At 43.9% G+C, this 13,036-nt stretch overlaps 1 protein-coding gene across 1 annotated transcript in view; it reads right to left on the bottom strand.

Annotated features, from left to right (window-relative positions):
* The window catches only part of WWC1 (WW and C2 domain containing 1), a 66,722-nt gene that overhangs the window by 28,637 nt on the left and 25,049 nt on the right, over window positions 1–13,036 (bottom strand). Inside the window, exons 2-4 of the mRNA XM_066560031.1 lie at window positions 7,623–7,732; window positions 2,555–2,758; window positions 814–890 (exon numbers count right to left, since the gene is read on the bottom strand). Of these exons, the coding sequence (XP_066416128.1) occupies window positions 814–890; window positions 2,555–2,758; window positions 7,623–7,732 (391 nt within the window). The remainder of the gene's footprint in view (window positions 1–813; window positions 891–2,554; window positions 2,759–7,622; window positions 7,733–13,036) is intronic.

Genomic DNA, 13,036 nt, shown 5'->3' with positions numbered 1-13,036 from the left:
ACAGTACTCTAAACAAAGTTTCCAGGCAATCAGCTCATGCCAGGAGCAGGAAACAGCCCTGACTGCCTCCTCATCAGGACTTTATCACTGGCAGGGCTATATCCAGTAGCTGCTATCACACCTCTTAACAAGGGGCTCAAGGGAAGTTCCAGCCATGTAAGTGGAAAAATTGAGAAAAATTCAAAAAAGACAGCAATGAAACACATGTCAACTTTGCTCAGAAATGTTTAAAACCTTCTCAGTCATTATCCCCAGCATCAGGACAGGAGTTACCCTGCAGCACCTGAAGCCACCCTCTAAGCTCCCCAGAGAAAAGGCCCCACTGCACAAGTAACTCAGCAGGATGATAATCCATACTGTAAATGCACTGACCCTACAGCTTGCTGTTTTATATTCCTCCACAGAGGCCACACTGACCTACTTTGCTTTAGTCCTTTCTTCCTCCCAAACTGAGCTCTGCATGAGAGCACACCCTCCCCTGCTGACAGCCTGCACTAAGCCCTGCACAGAGCAGCTGCCAGTCCCGGGGGAGGACCCCAGCTCTGCAGCCCTGCAGGAGCCAGCATGCAGCTCCACATCCCAAAGCCATCCTGCACTGCCAGCTGCCAAGCCAGGCTGAAGTCTAAGAGGGAAAGAAAAAAAGCTGTTTTAAATTCCTAAGACTGCAACGTTAGAAAATTGTGATAAACGACCTCCTAAATTACAACATTAGCTCTCCCAGCTGCTTTGGCATCTCCTTTCAGAATTTGCCATGAGGTCTGGAAATACCTGAACATTACTCATGGCAAGCAAAGGTCCATTTGTACTACTCACCCTGGATTTTGTAGTAGCAATCTCTGCTTTGAGGATCTCAGGGTCATACTTGGAACTTGACGAGGAGCCAGAAAGCACTGGAACAAACACAGAGCCAGTTCAGCAGCTCTGCCTTCCTCCCTGCACTTTTACCAGCCCCACCACAGACAGAGATCTCCCATCACTCCTGCACACTCAGACCTCCACACATTGGGTCTGTTACCCAATTTCCACTGCTCAAAGACAGGGCAAGGCAATAGTGCAGTCAAGTACTCCACAAAAAGTGCAGACTGAAGGGGCCAAAGCATGTCCTGCATCTCCAAAGTCTGGATTTGTTCCAGGTTGACACACTTAACTCAAACTCCCAAACACATTCACTCCATTCAGTGGTGTGGCTTCCTGCATTTCCAAAGGCATTTAACAGAACTGAAGGGACAGGCATTGCAGGAAGGTTTACTTAATTTTTTTTTCAGACTTCCTCATTGAGCAAACAATCCACTGAATGTTTAGAAACAAAGAAAAGAAAAGAATCAGAAGAAACTGAAAAATGTGATGCAAGCCTTTTCACAGCCTTGAGGACATGACCAACCATACAATGTGTCACACCAGATTAAATCAATGTCCCATTAAGAGCAGAACTCTCTTCTCAGCAGCAGTTAAACCCTTCTGCCTCAGAAGGTACAGAAGCTCCCCAATGTGCAATGTTGTTAGAGGTAGCTGTAGGCAAGGGAGATATTCTGATCCTTGCAGCCATCAGTTTATGCCCTATAAAACATGGGAAAGCATTTCTAGTTATTTCTGTTTGGTTGTATTTTTCAAGACAGATCCCATCTCGCCCATGTAAGTCATGTTGTCAGTGCATTGCTCTGGGTAGAGTACTCCTAAGAAAAGAGCAAACCCAGTTCTTTAGAGATGAGGGACAGCCTCCTGGTGAAACAAGAATCCTTCAGTTGACAGAAAACTACTTAAAAATGTTAACACCAGGCACAGGATTAGCCAGTGGAATTCTCCACCATCACACATAACTCACAAGAGCGAAACAGGGGGAGGTTCTTGGCTGGCAAGAACATAGAAAATCTGCAATACTGAGGATTATAACAAAAATTCTGGAATACATGCAGGAAATAAATCCTGTTCTGGACATTTTCCAGCTCCTAACTAGGAGTAAGGAGGAAATACAGCATTCTATGAAGATTTCTGCACCAAATATTGAAGTGACATTGGTATTGATGTGTTGTGACACAGAATATGGAGCACAAACTGCTGCTCTGTTCTGCACTCACAGAGAGGCAATCCAGCAGTGGTGACTTGGAACATGGCATAAAATACAGACCCTCAGCTCCCCTAGACCATCACTCAACTACCTGGGATATAAAACTACAAAAGGGCCTGGAAATACTATCCAAAATGGACCTTCTCACCGTGTTTCTGTACTTTAAACAGGGAAATCAAGGAAAACACCATGTAAGTTAACTGTTTCACACTGAGCCAACCACCACAATTGTAGCATTTATTGAAGCCCATGCAGAAAATCTGCACATTGACTGCAGTGACTGAGCCACACACAGGAGTGTCTCACAACAATCAGCCTTTACCAAACAGGTGCTGGGCAGACACCATGCCTGAAACAAACTGATCAAACATGAGAGTGCCATGGCACACCATCCCAGTGCTCCATCCAAGGAGCAGCTTCATGCCTGTTACTGTCCTACAGGGTGCACAGCTGGGCAAAGAGCTGGTTCAGAGCTCACAAAGTACTCACAGCTGGTCTGAGAGCCCAGTTTGTGCTCCCAAACATCGTGCAGCTGCCGATACTCCTGCTGGGCCAGCTCAAGCCTCTGCTGTTTCACTTGGTAGATCTCCTTCTGGGCAGCAATGGCCTCCTGGGCCAGGACAAGGTAATCCTTCAGCATGTGCTCCTGCTCCCGCCTCCATTGCACCCGAGGGTCCTCGATCTGAGTCGTTTCTTGGAGACAAAGCAGAAGAAAGCAGGATCAACAGAATGCAAGTTTGTTCTGCTTCATGGAAAAGTTCCACTGTTTATGACATTTTAAAATAGTCTCTTGCCCCATCCCTGTGATAAAACAGTTGACTAAAGACATTTTCCTTTTTTTCTAAGGAGGTGACTTTTGATCCACAATGAATTCCAGTGAGTTCTGCCATGCTGAATAGAATCATTCACAACAAAACTGTCATATAACTCTCCAACTCCTCTGCTGCTGAAGCTGCCCTGGTTCTGGCTCTTAAAAACAAGAATATGCATACACAGTTGTATGATACTGACATTGACTGTTATCTTTATGGCAACCGCTTTATAACATTACTAATAAAATAGCTCTACTATTTCACCAATAAAACTTTTAGAAGATATCATTGCCCCATAACTGCATTATACTGCACCTGACAACATGAAAGCAATTCTAAGTCTGCCCATCCTCTTTGGCTGCCAAATGGCTTTTATTGCAGGGGGAAAAGAAAACCTGCTCACTCAGATTCCAGAGGCAAGTAAAAATAAAGTCTGATAAAATCACAGATTTGTGAAATCATCTTAAATGATATTATATGAACAGCATCTCAGAGAGGAGCAAACACTTTCTTTAGGGAAAGCAGGCACAGCAGTAAATGACTGAAGGATATGGGAGGTGGACTTTAGGGTAACATAGGGAATGCAGCAGTTACAGCACTTCCATCTCCACTACCCCAACACAACCAATACATTCCAGGTTTCCAATCATGAAAAAGGGGTAAGGTCACAGACATGCAGCTACTCCTAATACTAACGAGGTAAATTTATTGTCAGTGTTTATCCCTGTTTTGTGAAGAAGTGCCCAAAACATTTTTCATTTCTATTTCAAGGCTATTACATGTTCTTGTTTGGAGCAGGTTCCAATATTTAGTTGATCAAGTGCTCTGAACTGTCTAAACTAACATGCTTGAATAAGGATGCCTAGTTACCACATAATGAATAATTAATAGAAAGGACTTGCTTGAAACTATCAGTGGGAATCTAATCTGCATATCTTAAGAGCCTCTTTAAATATTTAGTAAAAGCTGCCAGAGTGGAAGGTATGAGCAGCTCTTATGTGAGTCGGGCATAAGACTAACACAGCAGTACACAGGATGTGGGGAAGAGAAGTTAGACAATATTCTTAGCAGCACAACTAGAAATAAAGGGTTTACCCAAGGGATGGACACTCAATCCTCCTCACAAGCTGTCCATGATCATGCTGAGGAGAAAATTAATGGGCTACTCCAGCAGTAAGTTGTTTCTAACAATATCTCAAGACCCAAAAGAGCACATGGCACTTCAAATTACATGGCAAAACTTGGAGAAGGCACAAAACGTATCAAAAAACCCAGTATAGTTTGTAGAAGCATTTATATGGACCTTTACAGCTCCTGCAAGCAGAAGCAATATTTCAGCTGATATAATATTAAAGCTAGACTTGGACCTGAAAAACTACCCCAAAAGAATATGAGGGAAAAGCAGCTGCTTGTACCAGCTGTAGGGGCTCTCATGGATAGCACTGTGGTCTTGGAGGGAGCAAAAGAAAGATCAGGAGGGCACAGAACCTGTAAGACTCTGACATCCCCATGCTCCTGCCTCGATTCCTGCCCCCAAATCCCATTTTCCAGCTAACCATCACCTGAATATCCATTGGCCCAAAACACAGCATCCCAAAAAACACATTTCCTGTCAAACCACCACATACACCCAGATAAAGTAACCCTTTTCTCCACAGCTGAACCACAAGGGGAAAGTCTGCTGTTACCCAGGGAACTGCCCCCACATTCCCAGATATGCAACTTCCCTGGACAATCACCAGCAACTGAGACTTAGGGCTCTCTAATTTCCAGCATAAAAAGTTATGTTGGCTAAGTGCCTGTGGCTCTTGAAGTCTGATGCAGGACACTGGATTGTAAGTTTACCTCATCATAAGTCTTCAAGCCTGGTTATTTCCAGTTTTTCCTTAGACTAGCAGCCCATTCTTCCTAGAATCCCAAGAAGGGTGGTGGAAGCTGCTGCAGGAAAATTCCTCCATTATGAGCAATGAGGAGGAAGACTGCAAAAGCCTCTAACCTGAACACCTCTGTGAGGTGGTGAAGCACTGCCAGTGCTCCAAGCCCATCCACAATCTGACCCAGGGAATGGCCAGCAGACAGCTCACAGAGAGGATGGACAACACACTGAGGTACTGAAATGCTTTGTGTCCAGATTTATTCTAAATATTCACCTTAACCTTTTCAGTAATCAAAGCACTAACAGTAACCCCTTGATTGCAGCCCTGAGCTTTGGTTTTCAAACATGCAATAACCAATCAACAGAAGTGTTGGCCAAGGGCTCTCACTGAGCCCAGCTACTGAGAAATGCATAATACATTCAGAAGTGAGATGAAAGAACTATAGAAATGCAGGCTATTACATCATTTGTTGTCTTGTGAATTCCTAATTTAATGTTGAGCTTGTCATAAATAAATCCGCTTGCTTCATGTTGGAGGAATGTAGGTTTACAATGCTTGCATCAGCATTATTTCTTTGAGCAAATCACACTCCAAAGTTCTCCCAGAGAGGCACACTCAAGGCTCTGCATTAATACTTTATTAGGAATATTCTGGGTACTCAATTCAATTTAATTGTATTTATTTTCCCTCTGAGAGGTGGTTACAATTGTTCTCCATCTTGCTTCTTTTAATGGCTCCTGCCTTTAGATTTCATTTAAGTCTATTCTTGGGCTCATTTCTGATAGTCTCAAATACTTGTGCAGTATGAGCAAGACCCAACATGGCTCCATCCCCTTCCCAACCTCAGCAGTTCCTTCCTGCCAGGGAATCTGCCAGAGACCTTGGAGAGGAAGAAGGTTTTGGACACTCTCCAGAGGATACTTCAACATGAACCACAAAGCTGAGCTGCTTGATTAGGTTAAGGTAAATGGATGTGTTCTGCTCTGTCGTGAACTGGATTAGAGCTGGCGCAAGAAATATGCCATGAGTTTGTTCCTCTTCTTTTTAAGTTTTTAGCTGGAATTCTTATTTAAATATTGAGGCCTCTGACATCCCACACAAGTGGAAGTTTTTAAAAGGCAGTGTTACTAAGCAGGTGTCAGCACAGCTGGAAGGCTTCTCTGCATGCCCCTGAATCCTGTGGTGGCTGTGAGTAGCACAGACCAGGGGTAACTGCCCCAGACCTTTGCATGTTCACCCTGCACCAACTCCAATGGATAAATAAAACATGTTTGGTTTGTCCCAACTGCATTCAACTATTCAGGCTGGAAAAGGCCTTTAGGACCACTGAGTCCAACCTCAAACTTAACAATGCTGGAGTTTCTGCTAACTGAAACACTCCAGGGGTCCAACAGGCTTCCATGTCCCACAGCTTCGAGTCAAGGCTATTTTCCCATTCCCAGACTGTGAAATGGACACCAGACCTGGTCTTACAGACCTGTAGGAGATCCAAATTTGAGCCTCGCAACTTAGCACCTTCTAAAGCAAAAGTCTGTCCACTCCTCTCCCCAGCAGATCTCCTTTGTGTGATCCTGTAGACTTGCCTACCCTTTCAAACTTCCCAATAAAAAAAAAAATCAACATCCCCTACCTCACAGAAAATAGTTAGGATGAAGCCATTTAAAGATATGTCATCCCAAAATCACAGGATTTACATAAGTTCTAAATAAAAATATTTGTGTCACCTTTACATCTGGAAACTTATGATCTTTGTATTGTATATTGGGGGTCAGTTAGAGCTTATGGGAATAGGTTTTTTTCATTCTGCATTTTTAACACCCAAGAGAAGTTGCTAAAGCTTGGAGGGTGCAGTCTCAGGCCAGGTGAAGTTGTGGAAGTTTTGAAAAAGGGAAGGGTGTGAAGATGAAGATATCCAAGGGGGGAAAAAAATCCACCAAGGAAAAAAATGCACCAGAATTCCACATTTTTTATTTAAAAAAAAAAAATGTAATGTAAAAAAAAGTTTAAGTTCTCAGTTGAAGTTCTAGAAGTAGATTTAAAAAACCCACAACTTAAAAGCACTTCAAGGCACTTTTGTCTTCTAAAAGTTTCTCTCAGTATGAGTTGCAAGCTCCCCTAAAAGGGTCTGGGCATGGCTCTGCTGTGACTTTCTGGGCTGCAGCTGGAGCTCTTCTGTAAAGAGAATCAAAGTCACTGATTTGTTTTGCTTATTACTTTTCCAGGGGATTTGTTCTAGCATAACCCATTACAGTTATTCTATAATGTCTGCAATGATATAACAAATGCTGTATTTTCTTATAATTCAAATGAACTTACAAAATTAACTCCTTTGGTCAATCAAGCCATCTAGCAAAGGGTGTAAGCAGTGGCTTAGTTTGAGGGCACAGGATAAAGACACCCCAAGCCTGAACAGGACATCCCAAGCTTGAGGGTTTTGTCTCCAGCAAAGGCAGTGTGAGCTCCTGCAGCCAAGGGAGCTCATTCAGTTCACCCCTGCCAAGGGAATCAACACAAGACCTTTGCACTGTTTCTGATGGTCTTGCCACAGGGACAAATTCCAGGCGTAGAACAAACTCCAGATCACTGCTACCCAGTTGGACTCCTCAGCAGAACCAAATCTGACAGAGGTGTGTCCATACCATTGGCTTGAACGTGGCTGCCAGTTTGAAGATTGCAACCCAAAAGGTGTCAAATTCCTGCTCAGAGAGGAAAGTACTTTGTATGATGGAGAAGGACAGGATCTGATTTCACGAGCTGCAGATGCCATTGACTCTAAAACATGCTGTTAGCAACTCTGTGGTTTTGTGTTCAGTAAACTTTAACAGAGGCACAAATCACTCTGCAAAAACACAGTAGCATGTCACTTACTGGTGTTGTGGTCTATGTAATAGACTCCAACCTGAGGGTCATAAGCTTCTTCCCATCCTAAGGGCAGCTCATCACTGATGCAGTCAGCAAAGGTCAGTGGTTTAGTATACCTGAAATGCAAAATAATACTTAGCATGAATAAAAGAACACTCCCACATGCCTGTTCCAAACAACTGACCAGAAAACAAATGCCACAAGGGTTTCAGTATCAAAACCACAGAGAATTGAAAACCATTTTAAAGCCTTTGTTCCTATAAAATAATACACCACCAACTCTTCCCTTTCTCCATCTGAAGTTAGAGCAAGATGAATTCATTCTGACAGAGCTCCAGAACCTTGCCCAGCTCAGCCAGTACTCACTCGACAAAGGAACATTGAGAACTTTGCCAGAAACAATTCCTGCCTCTCCAGTGAAAGAACAAGACTGTTTGCAGGCAAGACCTGTACCAAAAACATGTAGACAAGAAGGAGCAAGATGAGAAAAGCAATTTGCATAGCCTGAATAAGTAAGGCTGAACAATCAATAGCAAGTGCTGAGGACTGTGGGACCACTTGTCATGCAACTTCTCTCATTTGCATTGCAATATGCTCTGTTTCATTAACGACAAACAAGATTAGTTTCTCAGTATCAGAAAACGTGTAACTCACTCTGTCTGAACAAGGAAGTATTTCCACAGCACTGCTCTGAGGAGTTTTTCTATTACAGAGCACAGCCAGCAACACTCTGAAGGCCTGTATGGCCAAACACAAAGCTGAGAGTACCCACTCCTTGAGTGGCCACACAGATTTTAATCACCAAAACCTCGTCCCTTTCCTCCCTTTCACTTGGAGTTAATGAGGTTCAGCTTGCACCAACAAAACTACAAACCAAACAGCACTGCAGGGAGGCACAAGGCAAGAGGAATTAATTCTGCAGGTGCCTCACACCCCCAGCTGCCAAAAGCACAATGTGCCAGAGGCCCAGAGATGCATCACACGAGCCCAGTGCTCTGTATGGTGGATGGGTGGATGGGTGGATGGGTGGATGGATGGATGGATGGATGGATGGATGGATGGATGGATGGATGGATGGATGGATGGATGGATGGAGGCTGAGTGTGCCCTCCCAGAGAAGCCCTTGTGGCAGAGAGCACAGGACACACTGTACAACACCACAGTTCCTCCAGGCAGGCACACACTGAGAGCAAAGGGGTGAGCAAACACCTGCAGAGCTGCACCCAACTCTGCCACACACAAGCAGCACAAAGGGGGACACAGAGCAGCTCTGCAACCCTCTACAAGAGACTGGACAGACAACTACAGACTATTATTTCACTTTTGAGACAGGTATTTTCAGCATATCTCACAAGGAGCACCCATAACCAAGACTTGCTTTCCCTATCCAAAGGTAATTAAGGAGGGCTGACAGACAAGTTTTACTCAGTTCTGAGCAGATGTCATCTGGAGGCACTGGAACCAGCTGGTACGCCCATATTAACATCTTACAGTGACTCATTGTTAAGAGGAATTTTAGGAAAAAAGCCTTCAGCCAGAAGATATGACCTTCAACTTATATATAAGCCTTCAACATAAAATCAACATTTAACAACTAATGTAATTCCCCCTAAATATGACCTATAAGTCTGGTATGCAGTAAGAATGGGGTGGGAACATTTTTGTAAAAGCCATGTAAGCCACTAACACCTCTAATTTACCTGCTGTTGCATTTCCCTTTCAATGCATTGCCTATGCCATGTAAAGCAGAGTTTCAATCACTATTCTCTCAGAAAACTTCAATTTAATTTAAAACTCTGCTGTGCAAAAGAACTCAGAGCTTCACAACATGGAACTGTGACACTTTCTCAATAAAGTTTCACTGCAGGGTTTATTTTTACAGCTCTTAATCTAGACTGTGTACCAAATGTGTGTTTGTATAGAAAACAGAGATTACCTGAAAATAAAATAGAATCTCAATGCTTATGATTGCTATCCCTTATCCCATGCTCTTCCCTGTGGATCAAGCTGTTTCCTCAGCCTGAGTACCCAATATATGCTGCTCTGAGTTGATCAAATCAAAGATGCACAAGGGTAAAAATGCAGAGCAAGGTCAGATACAAGCCACTCTCTGGAGATACCAGAGATGAAAGTGCTGTAGCAAACGTGTTGGCAATGTTAAGTGAAACACCAGGGTTAACACTTTCCCCCCTCTCTGAAAATGGCATCTGCTTTTATTTAACCATAGTGGTTCATGTGGAAGCAGCACAGGTATGGGAGAGGGAGGGCACAGAGCTAAATGCTGAACTAGATGGAGCTGCTCCCATCCCCAAGATCCCCACAGAACCATAGAATATACTGGGCTGGAAGGGACCCACAGGGATCATCCAGTCCATCCCCTGGCCCTGCACAGACACCCCAACAATCCCACTCTGTGCATCCCTGAGAGCATTGTCCAAACACTCCTCGAGGGAGCTCTGGCAGCCTTGGGCCCATAACCATTCCCAGGGGAGCCTGGGCAGTGCCCTCCATCCTCTGGCTGAAAAAACTTCCACCTCTGTCCAGCCTAAACCTCCAGGCTCAGCCTCAGCTGTTTCTTCAAGTCCTGTCATGCTCATGGTACAGATGTCACTGCCCTCTGCTTCCCCTCAGGAGGAAGCTGCAGACCACAATGAGGTCTCCTCTCTGTCTCCTCTTCTCCAGGCTGAGCAAACCAAGTGTCCTCAGCCACTCCTCACGCAGCTCCCCCTCCAGACCCCTCACCATCCTCTGGATGCTCTCTGATGGTTCAATGTCTTTGTTTATATTGTGGTGCCCACAGCCACCCCCAGGAATCGAAGAGGGGCTGCAAGGCACAGGAAGTCCCAGGGGTTTTCTCCAGTGCATCACTTGGTTAGTAACACTCGAAATACTGCTGGGGATTGGTGGCATGATTGCTGCTCTGCCACTCCTGTAGAAGATGTGCAATTCCACCCTGGGTGTGCAGTCCCTGGCATTGCACACCAGCTCCATCCAGCCCTGCAGAGTGATTAAACCAGCAGCCATGCATCTCCCATGTCCCAGCTACACTGCTCAACAGCTTTGGTGAGGGATCCAAGCAAGAATCCCTCAACACAGAGCAGTAATTAAACCCATACTTAAAGTACATTAGGTGAGGGTGTGCTGCAGACATAAAACACACCTCACTAAATTGTGTTACATGGAGTGGAGTTCCTTGCAGAATTCTGCTCAGAAATCACCTCTAACATTAATATTAAGCCCTGTCTTGGTAAAAAACAAACACCAGTGTGGAGCTGCACTACCAGCCCTAGGTCTCTGGAATACTTTCATCAGGGAATGGCACTGTAGTGCCAACTTTGGTGCTCCAAAGTGTGACATCAAACTTATAAAGCTTCTGTTCAGCTTTTGTCCAGTCTTATTTTGTTAGGAGCAGCTGAATTCCTTATAAAAGTGCTCAGAAACTGTCAGACTCAATAGGAAGCCAGGATCAAGCAACTGAAGGATGCTTATTCCTATTTTCCATATGAAATGCAATGCATGAACTACATCCAGCCAGTTCTTTCAGTCAGAGTTTTGGAAAAAGGAAGAAAAAAGCAAGGCAGGATCAGTCTGCTATAGCAATGACACAAGCCAACTGGAGACTTGCCAGTTACTAGGGCTCAGAAACAGACAATTATTTCACTTTTGAGACTGATATTTTCAGCATATCTCACAAGGAGCACCCATCACCAAGCACAGACTAATGCCCTCCTTCCTGGCTGCCCAAAGCTTCCAACTATCCCATTTGTACAGAGAACTCTGCCATTCAACTAGCAAACAGAATAATTATTAGTTTTATAACTAAGAGTGTAATTCCACTTGTTATAGACAAAATAGCTATTTCCCCAAGTAACTGCAGCTTCAAAACCATATTACTTACTTTTCTAAGCTCCTTTCCCTAGCTGTTATGGGAAAAACTGTCATAAATCAAAGTAGCAATTAGATGAAAGACATGTAATATGTTGCGTAGCAAGACTCTGAATACAGCATAAAAAGAAAAAAAGAGATTATTTCCTTGTTATAAGATATGATTTTAGGGGTTGTTATGAAGACTAAAATAAACCAATTTTCCAGAAGGGATCCAAAAATGCAGTGTTTCCCCGAGCATACTCACAATGATGGATTAAAGAGCAAAAGGAGAAGCTTCTTTCTCCCAGCAGGACATGATTTAGTTAGTGCATTACTGCTGCATAAAACAGGACTGCTCCTCTGCATGTGGGAAGTTAAAGCTAGGACACATCTGCAGGACTATTCCTTTGAAACCTCTCCTTTTCAATTCACAAAGCTTCCTAGCTGCCTTGAAAAACATCTCATCAGCTCAGGCAAACCACATTACCACACAACAGGTTCTCCCTGTAGCTGGACTCAAAGCAGCAAAGCACAAAAATGTACCCCTCTCACCACCTGCCTGTAACTAAGGAAGGACACCTGCAAAGTGGCTTGTGCATTCCTTACCCTCCTTCCTAAGGGAAAACTTCAGATGCATTCACTCAGTTTGCACATGAAAGCAATGCATCCAAAAGTTCAGAAAATCCTGAGTCTATGACTTCTGATCTCCAGCCACAAAGAGGCAACCAAGGGGCAAAATTAAGGTCTGTACATGTAGCACTTCTTATGAAACCCAAACTGGCCTAGTTAAAAGAGATAATGCTTGGACAGGAGTTTGTTTGCATCTCCCAGCCATGCTCCCTTTGCTCTGACACCCATCAGACATCAGTTAGGTCTGAACTATTCCTCAAGTGCTTCATCTGCTTCTAAGCTGGAGGCTGAGCTTGGTGTAGGAGCTCTACAGGAGAAACTAGCCTGAGCTAGAGAAGATATTTGTAAGTCATAGCCTAACTCTGGCCTTCTAGCTCATCCAAAAGTAACCCATGTGTTCACCTCATAGGAACTCAGCCATATCTCACATTCATCATACCTGTGGCTGCCATTCCCCCATAGGTATGTTTCAATTGGGGACATTATTAGGAATGATTAGTATTTTGAAAAAGACATATCAACCTACATTTATCCATTTCCATGATATTTTCTTAGCTTTCAGAATGCAATTTTTATATTTCGTTTCATTCAGGAAATACAAATTTACTTGAACAAGTGCAATTCCTCATTAGGACACCTGGAAAACAGGCACCCACAGCAACCACCACACACAGCAGGTCAAGGTGGCTGTTCAGAAACTAATCCTGGTAACAGAGCTACAAGAACAGCATCATCCAACTTCCTAATCTGAGGAGCATCTGACAGTCTTCAGGCAGAGGGTAAAGCCACTGCTCCCACCAGCCATGCTGAACATCCTGAGACACTTCCATCTTTGCAAAATGTTTGCCCACAGTAGCTCAACTATTTGTACAGCAAATGATGTCCAAATCCCACTCCCATAGCACAAAATTCAAAGTTAGCTT

Source organism: Molothrus aeneus, chromosome 15, assembly GCF_037042795.1.
Source record: "Molothrus aeneus isolate 106 chromosome 15, BPBGC_Maene_1.0, whole genome shotgun sequence".
Taxonomy (NCBI): domain Eukaryota; kingdom Metazoa; phylum Chordata; class Aves; order Passeriformes; family Icteridae; genus Molothrus; species Molothrus aeneus.
Note: the sequence above shows the minus strand (reverse complement) of the source record. Positions and strands in the feature narration are given on the sequence as shown.